At 38.4% G+C, this 21,319-nt stretch overlaps 2 protein-coding genes across 11 annotated transcripts in view; one reads left to right on the forward strand and one right to left on the reverse strand.

Annotated features, from left to right (window-relative positions):
* The first annotated feature begins 4,120 nt into the window (after positions 1-4,120).
* LOC113030507 (LIM/homeobox protein Lhx1-like) lies at positions 4,121-9,534 on the forward strand. The gene is made up of 5 exons (XM_026182014.2): positions 4,121-4,925; positions 5,476-5,696; positions 5,934-6,208; positions 6,818-6,974; positions 7,244-9,534. The coding sequence occupies exons 1-5, from the start codon at positions 4,756-4,758 to the stop codon at positions 7,618-7,620; spliced, it is 1,200 nt and encodes a 399-aa protein (XP_026037799.1). The 5' UTR covers positions 4,121-4,755; the 3' UTR covers positions 7,621-9,534.
* Positions 9,535-19,107: 9,573 nt separating this feature from the next.
* The window catches only part of acaca (acetyl-CoA carboxylase alpha), a 33,548-nt gene continuing 31,336 nt past the window's right edge, over positions 19,108-21,319 (reverse strand). For all 10 annotated transcript variants that reach the window (XM_080307012.1, XM_080307010.1, XM_080307008.1 and 7 more), the window contains 2 exons: positions 20,917-21,053; positions 19,108-20,774 (listed from right to left, as the gene is read on the reverse strand). In XM_080307012.1, the coding sequence (XP_080163138.1) occupies positions 20,648-20,774; positions 20,917-21,053 (264 nt within the window). In that variant the 3' untranslated portion in view covers positions 19,108-20,647. The remainder of the gene's footprint in view (positions 20,775-20,916; positions 21,054-21,319) is intronic.

Raw genomic sequence — 21,319 nt, forward strand, 5'->3', positions numbered from 1 at the left:
AGCATCAGCAGTGTATCCAGTACGAGTGAGCATGAAAGGCTTGTAATAGCTCACCTCCCTAGGGGACTGATGACACCAAGGAAACCAAACAGAAGCTGATGGTATGACAGAAGAGCTGGGGAGGGCGTGCTCATCGCTTCCCCTCCACCATTGTGCTCCTTTACAACTTTACAAAATAGCCTTTTAATTTGCTGCAGCGTCTGGGGTGTCTGAATTGTGCCAGCATCAATCACCATCATCACCAGGGCCGTAGGCACTCCGTCCCTTGGGCCCTCTCACTGAACGGCCCCCAAGGCAGATCACTCTGTCTTCCCTCATACAGGCTAGGTTTCCCAATCTGTGCGATTGCTTGCACTACCTCACAATCATGCAAACAATGTGATGCTGTTTGAACCCTAACATTTGCTCCACTCGACATCACTCAAATTTTGACCAGCCTTTGATACTCCAGTGTTGTGCATGAGAGGAAAAAATCTAAATACAAATGACACTGGCTTGAGCATGAGATTTCATTGGTTAGTTTTCACTGGTTTTTACTTTAAGAAAATCTATCAAATTTCTCTTTTTCCAAAAAAAAACAAAACAAAAGAGAATATTTACATTACATTAATATATATATAGACTATTTTTTCTATAAGGCTTCAAGATTTGGCTTGCGAAATTACCCCCATAGTGGAAAATGATATATCAAGACAGTGCCAGGGTAAAACACACTTCTCTGGGTTTGTTTTGGGGGTTTTTGTTTTTCTTTTAAGTATTTGAGGTTAGTTGGTTAAAACTAGAGAAGGTACTTTAACAGAAACTGATAATAAACATTTTTTAAACTGTTTAAAGATCAGTGCTTCATGAAACCTGGCTTGTTAGGCATGTTAGGGATAGAGCCTGATACAAAAACCTAATAATACCTCCTCCTACACAATGTTCAGTTTGGGTGCAAATGATTCAAAGAAGTGTTGGCTCAGATCGGGATTTCTTACGTGGTTTACTAATATACACGCATGGCTGATGGAAAAGTTCTTATATAGTGCTTGATATGTGTTGTACATGTCTTATTTACTTTTTCTAAGTCCAAGTGTTTTGCTGCAGTACCCTAACCTATCAAGGTGAACTAACAAATAGAGATGCCTTTTTAGTAACAGACTGCAGTATCGTGATTGGATTAAACTTAAATTGTCCACAGAAGACAAGAAGGGCATTAGGAGAGGGATTTCATCTGCTACTAGTGTGTGTGTGTGTGTGTGTGTGTGTGTGTGTGTGTGTGTGTGTGTGTGTGTGTGTGTGTGTGTGTGTGTGTGTGTGTGTGTGTGTGTGTGGTGTGCTTGTAGTTTTTATTACCTTAAAGCGTTGCAGACCTATATAGGTTTTTATGCTTCTATCTATTATATTAAGTATATTGACTCTACATGTAATGAAATGTTCTATATAAAATAGAACTGACATTGACACTGACAATTATGTAGACTGAGACAGCTTCTCTTTGTTGTTCTAATAAATGTCAGCTGAGTAGTGTAAATGTTCAGTTAGGCTGTTGAGCTAAGTTTCACAACTTTGGAATTGTTCTTTTAAACTAAGCCTGTCCATCCATATTCTCTTCTGCTTATCCTTGTCAGGGTCACAGGGGTGGGGCTGAAGCCTATCCCAGCTACCATAGGGCAAGTGGCAGGGTATAGCCTGTCCAGATCGCCAGCCTGACGCATGGCTAACATAGACAGATGCACAATCGCACTCACATTCACACCTACGGGCAATTTAGAACCACCAAATAACCTAATCCCACTGACTGCATGTCTTTGGACTGTGGGAGGAGACGATATCCCCCATAGAACTCACACAGACACGAAGAGAACATGCCCGCTCCACACAGATAGGTCCTGGAAAGGTGGTGGAGTGGAACTCAGGACCTTCTTGCTGTGATTTATTGAATTCATTGACAGATGGACGGTTGGCTAGAGTCCATCTCTTCTTAACTGAACTCTACATATAATCCCTGTTCTAGTGCTAAGGCCAGGCAGTTATCATGATGTCACTTATGAGCTGTTCTGACTGAACAAAGCAGACCATTAAGCACCATTCAGCATAGGTACCAAAATGGTAAAGTTATCCCGCTTCACATTAGGAATCTCTTTAATCTGCAGATATGCTTGTCATGCCTTATTGTGTGCTGCATAGTATTTTCTTTCTGTCTGTCACTTCCCATTCTGCCACTGCCTAGTCAGTTTTAATTGACTTTAATTAGCATCTAGTAATTAATTTTGTTTTCTACAAATTATTTGTATGAGTGGTCCCAGTGGGTGGCCTTGTTCATCTCGTTAGGGCCAATTAGCTGCAATTAACAACCACTAATGACTTGCTTTTTTCATTCCAAAACAAACAGTGCACACCCTGGCAGATTCCAACACTGCACAGAGACCTCTTGTGTGTATAAGTGGTGCTGGGGCCAAATGATGGGCCAGGCCTCTAATCAACACCTTCCCTGGAGAAACCAAACTCACTAAGGAAACATGTATCCAGCTTCCAGCTTCCCTCTGGTCTTTTTGTTGTCAGCCACTATTACACCAAAGCTTCTGGGAGCAAACTTACTAACAGAATAAACTTATGAGAAATCTTTATTTAGTTTAACAGTTCAAAACTTGTGAAAACTAATTTATTGTTGAGTGGGTGCTTATTTTTGCTTTTAAAATAATAATAAAAGTAATAATAATAAATCACATACTTACAGTGCCACTGAGAGACTGTCCTTTCTGCACTGTGACTACGTCTTACTTGCAATGTTTTGAGGCCATCTTCGTATATGGTTTTGTGTAAAGTGTAAGGCCTGATGAGTGAATCAGCTGATAAATTCATAATTTAAAACACATCCTCTTAATTAATCAGCATTTACAGTTTATCAATAAGACCACAGCCTGAAAATAGTGATAACGATTCACGATATGCTACAAATCTGCTTTATGCACACAATTCTAGCATTAGATAGGCCCTTTAATCCCTTGATTTTAATTCCGTACACTAAGTAAATGTGTACATAGTTTGTTCACTGAATCAATAATAACCCCCTACTCCCCATCACAATTCTGCTTGATTGACTGGTTGTCAATAACTGAGATCCACATTAGTTGTTCTAAAAGCAGAATTTTAAAGTAATGACTTTAAGTGTCAAAGAAAATGTGGAGACGGTAACGTTGTAAATCAATACAGTGGACTCTGATAAAAATGACTGATAAAATTGCGAGTTGTAAAACGTCAGGCGTGATGTGACCTTGCTCAAAAAGAAGAAAAAAGGCAAGAGAAAATCCGAAGTGTGGCTTTAAAAACGAAATGTTTTTTTTTTTAAAAGAAGAAGTTGTTTTTTTTAATCTTCAAACAATATATATATATATATATATATATATATATATATATATATATATATATATATATATATATATATATATATATATATAGCTCAACCTACATATCGGGACATCGGATATCAGGGCCCAGCAGAACCCGAAGCTTGTATGAGAAAATGCGCTATCTTCGTCCCCAGTGTACCAACATGGTGAGATAGCATCTATAAGAGGCAGCCTATCGCCACAGATTATAACCATTAGTGTTCCCAGTCATTTCAATGCAATGAAGAATAATGCAGGGCCACAGCGTCGGTCTGTGTGAAAAGACTGTGTTGAGCACGTCCTCTCCCCACAGCCTTCTGCTGGGATAGACCTGCTGATCATTTGTCACCTGCCACTGCTTCAGTCAGACTTATTCTCCGGCCTTTTCCAAAGGAAATCATTTATTCACGTGACATTATCACGGCCTCTCAGCACTCTATTCTACAGAGGAAATGTATATCAGTCATAAAAAAGACTATTATTGTAAAGTGAACCACTTTCCTTATTATTTTATATTATTTATTCGTAACTATAATTTCTTTTAAATATTAGTTTGAGCTTTTCTTTTTAGTTTGCGGTGTTAACATTAGACATCCGTCACTAAAATCTGCTTTTAGAAAATTTATTTTTAACAATTTTCCAAGAAATAAAAAGGCTTTAAAACATATTGAGGTTTCCTGTAGTTTTTACCGCCACATTTCTATTTCCTTTTATTTTATTTTGTAACCATGATGCTTCACCTCTGTAACTTAAATAGTTATTTGTGGCGGACTGAAATGAAATCCCCTCATCCTCCACCCCTGAAGCTGACGTCACAGGTTTGTTAATAGGCAATAGGCTGAGCTCCGCTAGGTGAGCTCATTACAGCGTCTCTCTCAGAGAGAGCTCGTCAGAGGCAAAATGGGACACATATGACCACACTAAGCGCACAGACAGCATTTTATTGTTGTTCGTTCTTCTTCTCCACTTTAGCCAACTGCGGATTTTTCGCAGTGAATGATTTTAATATTTATGAATAGCTTTCTTTTTTTTTATGTCCTGAAATCGCACACCTCGGATCATCTTCACGGCCCGCTATGATCTCCAGTCAGTGATTATTATATATACATATTTTTTTTAAATACCAGTTTGTCTTCAACTGCTGATCTTTCATTTGGAGCAAAAGACTGAATTTGGATTGTTGCCCTGTGGAACAAAAAAATCAAACAAAAACAACTACTTTTACTCTCACTGATGGCGACCTAATCGATGCGAATAATTCGGATGAGCTGGATCTTTTGGATTATATGCACTAAAGCGAATCCATATCTAGGTGAGCGGGACGGAAGAGAAGAGGAAGAGTTGATTTCGCACTCGCACACTGGAGCGGGAATAAGTCTAGACAATGCTTCAGTGTGCCAGCTGTGAAAAACCTATTCTCGATAGGTTCTTGCTCAAAGTTTTGGACAGACCGTGGCACATCAAATGCGTCCAGTGCTGCGACTGCAAATGTAGTTTGACAGAGAAGTGTTTTTCTCGAGAAGGGAAACTGTATTGCAAGAATGATTTCTTTAGGTAAGAATTGACAGTGTTTGTGGTTTAGTATTTATAGAAAAGGTTTGGGTTTTTTTTAGTCAGTTAAAAACAGGTTAAAAATGCATTCCAGTGGTTGCAACTAACCATCTGTTTTTATACAATGGACACGCCTGTCTGCTGTTATTTTATTTCCTCGTCTTATCTTTCTCTTCTCTCTTTTCGTTTAATTCTCAGTTTTCTGTCTTCTTTGAAAGTGAAGCTAACCCTAACTGCTCGTGTGATTATTATGATGGAAAATATCTTACAATTGTACCTAATATTTGTGTTTAGCCTGTTTAGTTAGACAGCTGCATTTTTACTTTCTGCTCAAATCTTACAGTTGTGAAAAACTGACTGTGGTAATTTCACTGACTACAACACACTAAGTTTCCGGTAGTTTGAATGGGGGGTTGTTTTGTAAAAACAACACAAACTTGTCAAAACTGGGCCTAAAGTCATAGCAGGTGTAAAGGTGTTCTCCTAGATTAAGACCAACATATCACGTCTGTGCCGAAACCTTTCCCTGACTTTGGTTCTCCCTCTTGAACAGGAAATTTGGAACCAAGTGCGCTGGATGCGCGCAGGGGATTTTACCCAGTGATCTAGTCCGCAGAGCCAAGAGCAAAGTGTTTCACCTGAACTGTTTCACCTGTGTGATGTGTAACAAACAGCTGTCCACCGGAGAGGAACTGTATATCCTGGACGAATTCAAGTTCGTTTGCAAAGAGGACTATGAAAACAACTCTGGGAAAGACACAATCCTCCTTTCAGGTGATTTATTATTATTATTATTATTATTATTATTATTATTATTATTATTATTATTATTATTATTATTATTATTATTAATTATTATTATTATTATTATTATTATTATTATTATTATTATTATTATTATTTAGTGTAGGCTATTTTATTTATTTTTTTAAAAAGATTCCTGAGGTGCACCTTTCATAAATATTTAGCCTAGAGTAGTGGCATTTTCTGATTGTCTTATTCTGATTACAGTAACGACGTGCAGCGATCCAAGTCTGTCTCCGGACTCTCAGGACCCGCAGGACGACGGGAAGGAGTCAGAAAACGGGCATTTATCGGATAAAGACACGTGCAGCAACGAGAACGACGAGCAGAGCGCCGTCGGAAAACGACGCGGGCCTCGGACCACTATAAAAGCCAAGCAGCTGGAGACCCTGAAAGCGGCTTTTGCGGCCACACCGAAGCCCACCAGGCACATCAGAGAGCAGCTGTCAAGGGAGACGGGTCTCAACATGAGAGTCATCCAGGTAAAAGCAACAAATATAGAAAAAGAAAAAAAACCCCAGATAACTATAAGTTTACTGTTTTTTTATTCATACACAGACTCACACAAAGTGACAGTAACACAATCACCAAGGCACTAGTGTTACAGAGAATAAAGCCTTTGATGTAGGCAACTCAACAAAGCAATGTGGCTGGTGGCGCTTGCAAGCACCCACGTACAATATATGCTCTGCTGATTTTCATTTTTTCCCCCCGCCTCTCATTTGGGGTTTTCCTTAATCTGTGCGCCCAGTGCGTCCCTAACATCACAGAGAACTCATGATGCCCATGGGCATTTTAAAAGGCCCCCTAATAATAATAATAAAAATCGTGTCGCACGGATACATCTTGAATGCTAATTTAAAAATGCTATAAATTATATTTTTAGTGACCTAAAAAGTTAATTTTTGTGTCTTTTCTCATCAACTAAAACCTTACCCCAATTTACAAAGACCTCGTCATTATTTTGGGTTGATTTATTTCTAATCATCGTCTTCCAAATCATCCAACTGCAATTTGTCGCCCTTATTTCAAAAAGCTGTTGGCCACACTTCATAATTCATGCTCTTTGTTTTTGAACTGCTGTCTTAAAGGTTTGGTTCCAAAATCGGAGGTCCAAAGAGAGACGTATGAAACAGCTGAGCGCTCTAAGCGCTCGGAGACACGTGTTTTTCCGCAACCCGAGGAGAATGAGAGGCCTGGGAGAGAGAGTGGAACCAGGAGAGCTTGGACACTTTTCTTATTATGGAGGTGAGCTATATAAAATAATGATTAAGATTTAGTGTTTTAAGACTGTCACATCATAAACAAACAGATAAATAAGCAAATATGGTACAAAGTATCTATGCTTCTTCAGGTTGATGCATTAGCTGTAATCAATAAAATGAACCTTATACAATCTTATAATCAATGCTGTTTTTGACCAAATTGTAAAAATTCAAGATACATAAAAAAGCCACTACTATTCTTTCTTTAAATTCTGACACAATGCACTAATCCTTATGTTCATATGAGTGCAGAATATCCTGGTGAATACTATGGCTCAGGAGGGAATTATGAGTACTTTCAAGGCCCACCATTATCGCAAGCACAGACTCCAGCAGACCTGGGCTTTGTGCCCTCCACAGTCCCGGCTGGCACTCCACTAGGAGCCATAGACCACCATCATCCTGGGCACCACTGTCCCGGAGAGGTTCAGTGTTTCTCTGATACATTATCTCATCATCCCGTGGACTCACCAAGTCCGGAGCCCAATGGACCAAGTTCAATTCACAGCATCTCCAGTGAAATGTGTGGCCCCAGCACGCCCTTCACCACTGTTTCTCTCAGTGACAACGGATACACCAACCAGCTGTCACAGCCCTCTTCAGAAATGAGTGAAGGCACTGTTTGGTAATCAGGCTAAGACCGAAATACTACAAATGCAGTTTGAAGGCAAACCCTTAACTTTATTTCATATATCAGCTATTTATTTATAATTATTTATGAATATTTATTTATTTATTGTATTTCATTATGCTTTTTTTATTTTTATGTTGGTTATTTATTGACGGGCCACGTATTAGATAGTTTGGAATAATCTGTGTGAATTGGCTCGTTAATAGGTTCGCAGTGCTGGGCCTCACTGACTAAGCAATAAACAAATACATTAATACTGCTGAATCGTATTTTAGTGTTTACAAAACCTTTTCCGTCATGTACAGTACTGTGCAAAGGTTTTAAGCACATTTAATGCTTATATTCTTTATCCATTATACAAGAATATCAACTGGCCATAAGCCCATTCTGTATTCAGTTTTTTGGCCCATGCTAGCTGGAATAGACAGTTAAGAAGATGGATGTATGGATGGACAAGGCAATGGATATCCCCAAACATTCACACAGAGTCATAAAGAACTTCAGTGACAAGAACTACAAGGAGTTCTGCAAGATGCTATGGCCCACAGAGATCCCTTGTCTCATTGTGCTGTATTTATATCAGTCTAAGATAGCAAGAAGCGATGGAAACAACTGAGACCAGCCTAAATGCAAAGAAGAATTGTGACCATACATTCAAAATGGCTGGGAGAAAGAAAAAAAAGAGTACCCTGATAAGCAATGGTAAGTGCACCCATAAGAATCTGTGCTTTTTAAAGGAAAATGGTCATACTCAGTATTAATTTGAAACTTTTTTTCTGCTTAGTGCACTTTATGCAAAGTTAATTGATAAAATGTCAGATTTCAATGTCATTTCTAAAAACATTCACATTTTGATATGTTTAAAATTTGCACAGCACTGTATATGATGAAACTGACCTTAAAATTCAAATGTGAACTGTGTGATTGTATTTGTTTTATCACCTTTCAGTGTTTCAGCCAACTTACAAATTCCAAGTATGAGTTTGTGTGTAATATTCATGTTCATGTATTACACATGAACCACCCGCTGGTTACAGATCATGAACGTGATACATCTGACCAAAAACATTTCTCAGGACTGCGGAAACATTGCATTGTTTTTTGTTTCGCTACACCTTTCTTATGAATAATTTGCTGTTTAGCATGTGTTTGCCTTCAAAGTATTGCCATTTTAATCTGAACATTTACATGAGTAGAAAATGATTTGACTGTGACATGATATGAGTCCAACCTGACAGTATGTATAATAATGGGCAATAATGGACGGAAGAGTCAATTGTTTATGTGACACTCAAGTGTTCAGAGGGTTGATTTTGAGTTGTTTTAAACATTTTCATTCTGGCATTAAATGAAATGCCAGAATGAAATAAATGAAATTAAATGGCAACCCATTTAATGCTACTATTTCACTATGCTATTTTGCATACCTCAAAAAAAACTGAAAACACAATAAACTGTTGCCAAATGAAAGGACATCGCAAACCCTGCCATTTCAGTTGTAAAAAAAATAAAAAACACCTCTAAAGACTTAAACGGCTTTTGTCTTTAAAATGTCAAATTATTTATAACGATAGTATTTCACTTTTCCACAGACGACTTTTTTTCCATGAGATACTTGACCTTTCTTATCCGGTTTGTGAAACAGGCATCACAATGCTGTATAATAAAAGTCCTATTGATGATTGTTATTTGTTTATCACTTTTGGGGGAAATGATGGGAATTCCTTTTTCAGTCTTTCCTGATTTTGTGAATGTTTATTGAACAGGGATTTGTTAACATGTATGTAATCTTTTGAGATTTTTAAATAGACCAAAAAGATTACCAGAGGGAATCCTTTTAGTGTACAAATGTGCATTTAAAATATTTTTGTTGTCCTTTAATAAACACACTCTTATGGAGTCTGATGAAGAAGCCAAAGTGTCAGCAACTGCTTAAAAACTGCTGCAAGATTAGAAATAAGTTCTAAATAACATCAGCAACAATGCATAACCGCTAAAAGAGTTCAGCTCAAAAGTACTTGTATATTTATAACAGACATTGTAAATTTGCTTAGCTTAATCTGTTACATTGATTATGAAGAGCTACTCATTGCCATAATTTACTGTTCTGCTAAATCGGGAAAATTATGACTAAGTGAAATTCTAGGAGGAAATACAAAACGTCTCTTTGAAACTCTACTATAGATTCACCAAAATCAGAGCTGTTGTGCTAATGTGTTTATAGCAACATTATCTAATTGGCATTGTCAATATATGAACATCTTCTTTCCCCCGGTTATGTTCAGTGAGCCTAAGCGACATTTCAAAGACACAATGTTTAAGTAGAAAGTTATCAACTCACATTACATACTGTATATATGTTGGTTTTTCCTTGTGTTATGCAAAGGAGCTTCATAAAATCTTTGGCACTTGTTACTTTGCTAGGTGTTTTCTTGATAATTCAAGAGCTGCAAGCACGTATTTGGATTCGCCGGCAATAAACAATGAGCCTTTCTCCAATGCCAGCTAAGTGACATGTTGCAACATTAACAGGCTAACGACAGAGTGACTATTTTCAAGCCAGGGAAAGGTGAGAGCATCATAAAAGGGGACAGGACGCTGCATAGTGGATCAGTAAGCAGTGAAGCGGGAGACTGAAGGAGCAGATCAGTGGAGCTGATTGGGGGAGGGGTAGAGGAGACGAGCAATGTCACAAGGCATAAACTGCAGGAAAACATGTTTATAAGTTGAAGATTAGATTTGACAGTGGCTAACAAATGTCAACCTGATCACAAAATATTATAAAAAGACATATGAGAAAATGTGGAGCTGAAGCTGGAAAAGAGAGTTGCACAATTGTTAATATGGTTTGCATTAGACTGATGTGTTTGAAAAAAACAAGTTCAGTCTCCCTTTTGCGTTACAACTTTGCGAAATGTTACGCTGAATGTTAAAAGAGTGACATTCAGCGTCATTTCCCCCCAAAAATTCATAGCAGGCAACTTGTGCTTTTAAACACTATTAAAACGATGTGATAAAAACTATGGACTTTGACATAACTGGGCATGTTTTTTGCTTAACCAGACACATGTATATACCAGCTTATGATGATGAGCTTAACTTAAGCTGCTAAAAGAGCTAGATAACATCCTAATGTTCAATATTCATCTAGATTTTCTTATAAATACGTGCAACTTGTCAAGGTTAGTATCAGTGTTGCCTGCTGCTAGTTGGTAAAGTTAATGCTAAATGGTATTTTCACTTATGCTTAACTTCCTATTCACCCATAACCCTTTATCAAGTGTAGAACCCCATGTAGTAACTTTATTTGCATCATAACAACGGAGAAAAAAAACCCAAAAGAGTAAAATGTTCATGTGATATCCTCTAATAACACTCAAATTTTGAATTATTCAGTGAAAATCCTATAAAAGATTGAAATTGTTCCAGTCATAACATTTTCTTTAGGTGAAGAAGTTTAGGACACTGATGAAGAGGCAGGTGGTAGCACAAACCTGAGCTCTTGACCTCTCCAGTAATATTAACTGGTGGCAGTGTTATGCTACTGGGGGTTTGTTTTCCTGGTGCTGTTTGAGTTTGTAAAGGGAATTCTCCCTCAGAATCAGCGATTGAATTGACAATGTTCCAGAGGGCAGTAGGGGCTGAAACATATGCTATCCCCAACTGAACACCTGTAGAAGATTGTGGCCCAGTGTACTGTTCACCAAACACTAAAAACACCAAATGAGAGAAGAATAGTGTTGTAGTAAGGATTCTGAGAGTTGCAGAAGCATTGCCAGGTGCACTGAAGCTGCTCTAGCCCAGCACCTTACCTTTAATTTGTTACCTGTCTGTAGAAATGTACAGCTACTTGATATAGAAATGTAATCCTCAGCAGATAATGCTGCAGTGTGAGGGCTCTGAGATGCAATCCAGAGTTTATTTATGTCATTTAAATGTGCTCTCGTGTCATTTCAGCTTAGCATGAGAGATAGTACTGCTGTTCTTGCTGGCCTGCTCTGCTCTCCCTCGTACTGTGTGTGCAAGAAATTCTAATCATGATGGTGAACTTAACATCAGTTGGCCATTCAGTGTAATTTGGTAGAAAGTTTACCACTTAAAGCATGTCTGAAAATGCCCCTAATACACAATATTATATTTTTTGCTAATATTGATCTTTGAATTCTGCTAATTAACTGAAATTTACAACATTTACATGTTCCCGTTTGCTGTAGCAGATAATGTTATGCTGGAAACGTAATCCCTATAATCTCAACAAAATACCTTGATGAAGAGAAAGATTTGCAAGTCAAACGTGAAACCAGCAAATCAATTTAAATCTCACTGACAATGAGAGAGAGGGGGGGGGGGGGGGGGGGGAGGCGGGGGAATAAGACTTAATTGACCTCTAAGCATTGATTTGTGCACTTACCTACCAATTTAACTGCTTTCATAAGTGTCCTGAAAAAAATAGCAAATCAAGCAAGCAATCATGGAACCTGGTGTCCAGGAAATCTGAACTGTATTTTATATATCGGGTATGTTTTATGCACAAAAGAGCTGATGGCTAATTAGCTGCCTACCGCTGACTGGATGGACTGTTTGACTCCTATTATGCCCTGACACTTGAGCTGGGTATCAGCAGCTTGGTTAGATGCCTGCAGCTATAGTATCTTTATTGTTCTTCACAAGACTAGACAATGTTCTTAGACATAATTTGTTGGACCAATTACCAAAAGTTTTTTTTAGTCTCTTCTCAAGGAGCATAATACAGTCACCCATGAAGACTTAGCGTGAACAAATATAACTATCTTACATCCTGTGTATCAAAATTTAAACACCTGAAAACCGAGAAAAGAAAAGAAAAACCCAAAACAATAAGATAAATGCTACCATGTACTAATAATCTACTGCAATTTGAGATGAATCCTTCTGGTCCTTATTTGATTTGAACTTAAATTTAGTATTTTTCTCATTGCTGTTCTTTTTAGCCCCTTTCTCAATCTAGCCCAATTCACAAATTTGACTCTTTCTTCACTTTATGCTTGAGGCTTGGTACTCCAGTTTCTGCATGAAAATCATTCACACATAGAATTTTATAATCAATGCCCACAGTAATAGGATTCCTCTGGCCATGGGCAATTAATACAGTTTTCTCCTTTTTTCCCTCCTTGCGCTGATCTCAAAGCTACGAGACATTGGCTTCTCCTCATTTACATATTTATTGCATTGGACTCAAATCTGGCGAGTGATTGATGTGGAGCCTGCCTTCTGAATTTTTAGCGGTCTATTATTATGAAAGACATGGAGGGGGGCTGCAGCACGTCAGTGTAATTTTGATTAAAGTTGAAGAGGACAGAATCACGAGTGTTCCCCACCTACTCTCTTTTCCTACACTGCTTAATCCGTGAGGCCAAGAGCTGATTTCAGCCTGTTATTGAGCCTGAGGAGTCAACCATTCACAAAAAAAAGGCAGATTCACTTGTTAAGATTTTAATCAATGTGTCACTTGCTCCTAAAGTTAATGACAATGCGATTATTTTCAGTTATTAATGGGTCTTTGGAAAACTTTTTCTTTCCTCTCTTCTATTTATTTTGGATCATGTATGTGGCTGTATTGTTCAGAATAATGTTACGAGCAGTATCCATCTGTTCATGAATGAAATAATAAAAATTGTTTTGAAAGGATGATTTTCCTCTGCATAGCAAAGGCTTTTGCACACTGAATTCCTTCAGATTGCTTTGCTGCACAATGCAGACTGAGACAAAGACATGACACTGATGGCTGATCAGATGGTAAGCTTGTATGCTCAAGTGTGAAAAACTCTGCTCTGCATATGGTATATGTGCATACGTGCATGTAATGGGGTGCAGTATGGAGGTGACTGTAGAACAGTTCTCCAGCTCCAATAGATCAGTTTCAACGTTTCATCTAATGTTTGAGCAAGTTTGGGAGATAAAATGTTTCTTGTTTAGTGCAAGCTTTAGCAGTTATAATAAAGTAGCTAACATTCACTCCCATTTTTTGATTAAATGTAAACTCAAACCTTATAAAAGTTTCAGTTCAGGCGAATTTGCCTAAAATCAAAAGCAACCCTCCTTCTCTCATCTATACTTACACCAGCACTCATCTGGAGGCCGGACAGATTCTTGAGAACTTAGATGGCTTTTATCAGTCTGATTTAGATGTAGTAAACTAATGCTGATACATGACATTACTACAAGCTAGCTTGTCAAGCACAGGGATTTCACTGGTTGGCTGCCTTTGTCCTTCAGAGCCAAAGGACGTGCATTATGAGATGCGGTAAACCAACAGTTCCATGTGGAGTTGGCTTTCTATGGTCCACTGATATGCCCTTAATGTATGCAATTTAATGTGACACATCTCTCAAATGGACTCATTGCTGGACTGGACTGATCTTTGCATTCAGCTAAACGGTGCATATCATAACCCATAATGAGTGCCACACAATACACTTCAGTGCAGGCTGTCTTTACTTGAACATATTAATTAATGCATCTTCAGTTCTGGCTTGACGGGCTTTCAGATTCTTTGATGGTGCATCTTGTACTAAACTTCATAACGTCAAATTAGCAACAATAAGTACACATTCCCATAGTAATAAGATGAGGTGACTAAGTCACAAGGAACCTACAGTACACATAGTTCTATAAGTATTTCATTAAATGTAATTAAATTACATTAAATGTAAATCTGTAATTGAGTAATTTATACTTTTTAAAATGTATTTACTTATATTAGGCTATCTGTGTGGTGTACCTTTTATAGTGAGGATTAGCTATAGTTGTGCATACTTATTTTGGTTCAGAGTTTCTACTTTATTTTATTTTTTTATTTTTATTTTATTTTATTTTTTTCATTGTTGTTCAGTTTTCCTTTCATTTGATAGCTTGTTGGCAAAAAAACCCACAGGAAAGTAAAAAATAAAAAGAGCTTTATTTCGTATTACAGTGTATTCTATGGAAGCATTAATAATAATAATACATTTTATTTGAAAGCGCCTTTCAAAACACTCAAGGTCACTGTACACGGAATAAAAAGCAACATATAAGCAAGCAATATTGTCAGTCTTGTGCTAAATGGTGTGAAAGGAGAAAACTTTTTACTTTTGCATTTATTTAAAGCTTCTTCAAAACAAAGATTCAAAGAATAATAAAAGCAACAAATATGAAAAGTTAAACTTAAAAATCATAATAACACAAAATAAATTATAAACAGAAAAAAAGAAGGAAAAACTGCCTTAAAAGTGAAAGAAAAAAATGTGATAAAGGCATTAGCAGTTATACAAAGCCAAATGATAAAAATGTGTGGAATTTAGTAATTGTGGTGTCCTGGCTGCAAAGACTCGATCAACTTTAGTGACTAATTCTTCTAAGTCTTTAAAAGTCTGTAGCAGATGGCGGTCTGTGGAATAACTGTACAGATGTTCGACTTTCCAAAAATTCAAATACACCGTGCATCTAAAAGAGAAGCTGGGCATCCAACAATGTGTGACTAATTCATCACCTGGAGAATCTGAATATCTGTACAAATTCAACTGCAATCAACCTAAAAGCTGGTTAGATTTCAGTCTATAGCTCAAAGCGACCGACCAACAGGCTGAGTAGACTACAGAGCCCTGTAGTCAGAATGGCTCAGACAATTATGTTTGTAGTAGCATTTGCTGAGAGACACGGTAACAGTAGATAGCATCTTTTTCCCGTCCCACCCTTACCAACACGTCCAATATACTGTGAGGATCTATCGCTGCTTCCATATTTTCTATACCAGTTGATGACCTACAGTGATAATTGTGATGTATGGCCAAAGGTGCTGGACCTCGGCTGCTGACCTTTCCACAATCTCATACTGGGGAACCTTTACCATCGACCTCCTTTGCCCCTCCCCATTTTCCACAGATCGTATTCCAGGGGCTCCAACCTTCCTCTCCCCTCCTCCTCAGCCATGTACATATTGTAGTTGGCTCAACGTACGAAGCCCGAAACACTCCAGTGGTTCCATGAATGTTAATGCTGGGATAAAGGAGCAGAGGAGAGGGGAGGGAGGCACAGTACAATGGACAACTTTACCTGGCCTGCAATGCACAGCTATATGAAGCTTCTTCCATGTTACGGTTCATATTGATTAAGCCATGTTTTCCTTGTTATAGTATGTGTGTGAAATATTAAGTGTGTGAGCAGCATTTTCAGGACGAGTCGCAATCACACTCCCCAACCATGCGCTGTAATAATTTCACATTTTGTATACAAAATGTAAGGACGACTTTTTGCTATTTGATCTTTGTGTAATTTTGGTGCAATCAAGATTTTAAAAAATTGCTGCTGATGTGTGCCAAAGTTCACTTCAGTCTTTACCAGGCTTGGGTACAGAGGAAATGGCAGCACTATGAAGTGACAATCACAGAGTGTTGCAAGCTTTTACTCCTGCAGAGGGCTGAAGTGCTGCTTTCCTGCCCTCAAAAGAGGTTCACAACCTCTGTATACCCTGCATTTAAGATGCTCTAAATCATTTATTTAAGTATTGATCTATACGTGGATTTGCATTTCAGGAACTGAGTTTGCGTTGAGACACTATCAAAGATTACAAACCACAAAACCTGGGATGCATGGGGAAATATCACTATCGTTCTAATCTCACTATCATGAAACTAAATTCAAACAAAGCCACCAGAGTGACAACAATATTTTACTTTCTGATATAGGTTCAGCTTCACTGGAAGTTTCAAGACTGCATTTATATTCTCATATGCATTATTCACAATATATAGCACTGTGCAAAGTTTGGAGCCACCTCTCATTTCTTTATAGTTTATTAGAAACATGGGAAATATGTGTGATATGAAACAACAAGCATAAATGGAAATACAGTATAAGTGCAAAAAGAGACTGAAAGTCAATATTTGGTGATGCTCATAGTGCTCCATTGTGTGCTTTTGCAAAGCTCAATTCAATTCAAATCAATTCAATTTTATTTATACAGCTCCAAATCACAACAACAGTTGCCTCAAAGTGCTTTATATTGTAAGGTAGGCTCTACAATAAGTAGCAAAGTATATTCTGAGTGTTTTCACTGGCAGGGATGTAAAAGTATCCAGGTATGCTTACTGCATTAGCAGTGTGCTTGGGATCATTGACATGCATAAAATGAAGCAGCTGCCAATCAATTTTGTATTGCATCATCGTGGGTAAAAATGTGACGGTACTTTAATGATTTCAAAATAAATGGTAAATGGCCTGTATTTATATAGCGCTTTACTAGTCCCTAAGGACCCCAAAGTGCTTTACATATCCAGTCATCCACCCATTCACACACACATTCACACACTGGTGATGGCAAGCTACATTGTAGCCACAGCCACCCTGGGGCGCACTGACAGAGGCGAGGCTGCCGGACACTGGCGCCACCGGGCCCTCTTACCACCACCAGTAGGCAACGGGTGAAGTGTCTTGCCCAAGGACACAACGACCGAGACTGTCCAAGCCGGGGCTCGAACCGGCAACCTTCCGATTACAAGGCGAACTCCCAACTCTTGAGCCACGATCATACCTTAAGTTTTGACAAAATCCTCAACACCGCTGACTGTTTTATAAATGGCTGTAGACACTCACTGCTGGACCGCTCTCCTGAACACTTTTAGACTTAGTGACATTTTTAACTAAAACAAAAACTTTAATCACTCAATAAGATTTGTTGCCACTGATTTTCAGTCCAGTTGTGTCCAGCCTTTCTTCCTTCTCCAAGAATGGCTTCTTGATTGCTACCCTTCAACTGAGATTATTTCCAATTGAGGCTTCACAGAGCAGTAGATGGATCAGCTGAAGGGCCAGATGCATCTCTCAGATCTTGTGTCAGGACATTTCTGGATCTTTTTTCATCATATCACGACTTTTATCTTAGGCCTGTTCCTTCTTTTCTCCTCCACTTGTCCAGCTTCTTAAAACTGCACCCCATGGTGTGCAGTGTCTTTCCAGCAGCATTGTATTATAACACACTTTTTAAAATTGCACATGATGCAACGTGAAATTTTTTTTGGTTTTTTTGTCAGTTATTGAGAAAAAATATTTTCCTCAGTGTGCCTTCAGTATATAAGAGAAACAGGTTTGAAGCCAACATTTATTTCAATACCGTAGGGGAAAAATTAATTAAAAAATGACCACATACTCATAAAATTGATAGCATTGTAGTGCCCTGGCCTGTTATAAATTTGCAGTATGTCTGAAATGTAAAAAGACAGGGAGGGACGCAGAGATGAGATGAGCTCTTCAAAATCCTCTGCCTGGAAAAAAGGGGAGAACAGCTGGGACCTGGCACTCCCTCTGTGTCTGTCTACTCTTTGTCATGGCCAAAAGACTCTTGTTTTCAGGCAGTAATCAGACAGCCCTGGGGCTCTGTAAAGACCCTGTTCTCTTTTCATCTCAACTGTTGCATACACCCTGCTAATTGGAATCCTGCAACTGGGTCACAGGCATTGTCTCTCAAGTGCTGTCAAGTCATTGTGACGCGTGAATGTGGAATTATGGTTGTCTCCGATGCATGATTGAGTCTTCTCATCGTAATGCCTCTTTTTCAGTCTCATCACAGATGTGAATTTTTCCCCCTTTCTTTCACTAATATTTCTTTCTGCCCCCTCCTGTTTTTGTCACTTTTTTTGCGTGACACCAGAAGTAACTGGGTCTTGTCATTTGGGTAAAGATGAATATTTAATTCAACTGTAGTAACATTTAAAGTAATCTTCTTTATTTATTTATTTCCAACAAAGCTTATAACTATATATCAGCAGATCTGGTTTGCATCCTTAACTAGAGAAAGATCATTACAAGTTTCTGTCAGTTTCACCTACTGATCCTCTTCCCTCCAGTGGCTGACGAGGAACCTGATTTCGCAGTTTGTCAGTGATTAAAAGCAGAATTAATCGGCCTAGCATGCCACTACAAATGAGCAAGAACCCTCTGGGAGACCAGCAAGACCAAGCAAGGCACATTTCCAATTATACTACCAAATGAATCATTTCTTTTATTGGGCCGTCTATAATTGTGGTGGGTATTGGGTGCATGCAACTCAATTTGTCTTACATATTTGTTGGTAACATGGTAATAGAGTTGACAGAGCCAAGGGGATGATATGAAAGAAAGAGCCGGAATAAAAAAAAAGAAGAAAAAAGGGGAGGATGAGCTAGATCCCTCAATATTTGTTTGATCTGCTTCATCCTCCTTAATACTGTTGAAGTTTAAAAGCCAGAGAGAAAAATGGCACTTTAATCATCTGTGGATTGAGGAATGGGAAGACTATCATTTTCAAATAATCAGAAAATGTCTCTCCAGAGTCACAGACTTTGTTCTGACTACTGGAATTAACGAGGCTTCCAGTGATGTGATTATCAGTCGCCGGAATCATCGATACAGAAAAATAATTGACAAATTAAATTAGCATAAATTCTTGAAAACAAGACATTTGTTAAAAAAAATAAATCAAAAAACTTTAAACTAAGTTGGGTAAGCTTTATTTAAAGTTGAAGTTACATTTAGAGCACATCGTCATCAGTGGAGATTATTTTCCGTCTTCAATTAGGAAACATCCAGTTACTTAGAAAGCAGCTGGGAAGCTTGTCAGTACAGGTGTCCACACACACACACACACACACACACACACAGAAAAGGCACAGCAATAACTATGAAGCCATTTCACATTGCCAACATTGGTATTCAGCAGGGCATTATAATGACACAATGATCCAAAAGTCTAAATTTAACAATGTAGTGCCCTTTAGCCGTTGTTATTATTAGCATTATGTACTCAGTTCCTAACAACAGGTTGTCTTTCTATCATAACACAAATACAGTCGAATATGTGATTCAGAAGACTGGTTTAAATGGTAAAAATAAAAAACATTTCATACACCAGACGTAAAAACTTCAGCAACAGTTGATTACAGTTAAAATCTAACGTATATGTGAACAGTAGCTTTTATCATTTCACAGACATTTTTAAAAGATTTGGCCATTTGATTGTTAATTCAAATACATCTCTTTAGAAAAAAAACTCAAACAAATAAAACATAAATTTAGAACAAGCTTAACTTAAGACTCAACAGCTGTTGAGGAAAGAGGAAAAAAGATCTTTCTGAGCAAGCTTACGTTTTAAACTCCGTCTCCATTTCGTATTCAAGCTTTCGTCAACTCTCCGTGCGTTACTGTTTGTTTCCCTTTGTGCATTTATGTTTGCACGTATGCTAGATGCAACATTTCAAATGCAGGCTTGATTCTGGCTGCAATGTAAGGGAACAGTAAGCACTAAAGTGCCTCTAAAGCAGCATTTACTGTGTGAAGGGGACAGCTGTGGTTTTGTTGTGAGGCGAGCTGCCCATTGCTCACTGCAGGGTAACTGTGCAATAGTTGGGGTTTAAAAGGGACCTTTCTGCTGCTCCCTGCTGAGCTCCCCTGTTCAATTCTGTCTTTGTTCAGTAACTAAGTGCTCCATGCTTAGGAGTGTAAAAAAAAAACACCTTTCTTTCTAACTCCTCTATCAATGTGTCGCCACTGTTGAGCTGGTCATCAAACGCTTGCAAATCTTAGCAAGCGTATGTCACAAACCTAGGTGTCTTTTTAAGAACAGCGTGTTTAATTTATACTTGGGAACACTCCAGTTGAAAAGCATGGATTATCATGGAAGCATAGACATCCTCTCGAGTCATCTGTGTAAACTCCAAACGTATTATTAAATTAAATTCACTAGATATTTCTACATTGTCATTCTTTTAATTGCTCTTCAGTACAAAACACATGAATTAATCTTAAACACTAGCACATGTGTACTGCCATTTACAAAATGTTATAAATGATGTCAGTCAACTCTTGATCACTGAGAATCATTGCCAGCGGTTCATTAACAACGTGGCTGCTGCCAGCGGTCATCACGCTGGCTCCTCTAGCCTCAATCTCCAGATCAGGTTGAACCAGGCTCTGTTTAGGTCTGACTATGGCCTAAGCTGGGCTTTAAGCCAAGCATGGGCAAAGACAGGCCCCCACTAGGAGGATGCTGATGTCTCCATAGTGGACAGGATACGTACCACTTCTGCTCTCTGAGTAGGTGAGATGTGCTGGGTCATGTGCACAATAGAATCCATGGCAACCTCTGGATTGGCTTGAACAAGGCTGGGAGAAAAAAAAAAGAGAGGGAAACAAAAGAAAATGAGCCTGTCAGGTGGGCGAATGAAGGTTAAGAAAGGAGAAAATGAGCTATTTAATTCCAGCACTCAGCAGCAGTTTGCGCTGTTGCACAGCTTTGAATGATCACCTGCGAATCTGCTTGAGGATGTGGTCTCTGCGGATGTACTTGATGTTCTCGTCAATGACTGATCTTGCACCCTCTTCTTCAGCTAGCTGCCTCTCCAGCCATGCCACCACTTCTTCATTGTTATCCCACAGATAGGCCTGCAGAACACAGAGAGCGTTAAAGGACAGAAAATGAATCATTGTATGCAGCATTTAAGCATATATAAAGCCTGAAAATCCCACTTTTTTCATGATGCAACAATGAGTGGAAGTAAAAGCAATTAAAAGTTACACACCATATTAAAAGATAAAATTAGCAAAATATCATGAATCAACAAATAAATATCAACATCAACAACAACAAAAAAGATGGACAGGCACAAAGTGGGGGCCTGATGTCTTGCTGACTGGACCTGATGGAAAAA

The sequence above is a fragment of the Astatotilapia calliptera genome, chromosome 10, assembly GCF_964374335.1.
Source record: "Astatotilapia calliptera chromosome 10, fAstCal68.1, whole genome shotgun sequence".
In the NCBI taxonomy this organism is placed as follows: Eukaryota; Metazoa; Chordata; class Actinopteri; order Cichliformes; family Cichlidae; genus Astatotilapia; species Astatotilapia calliptera.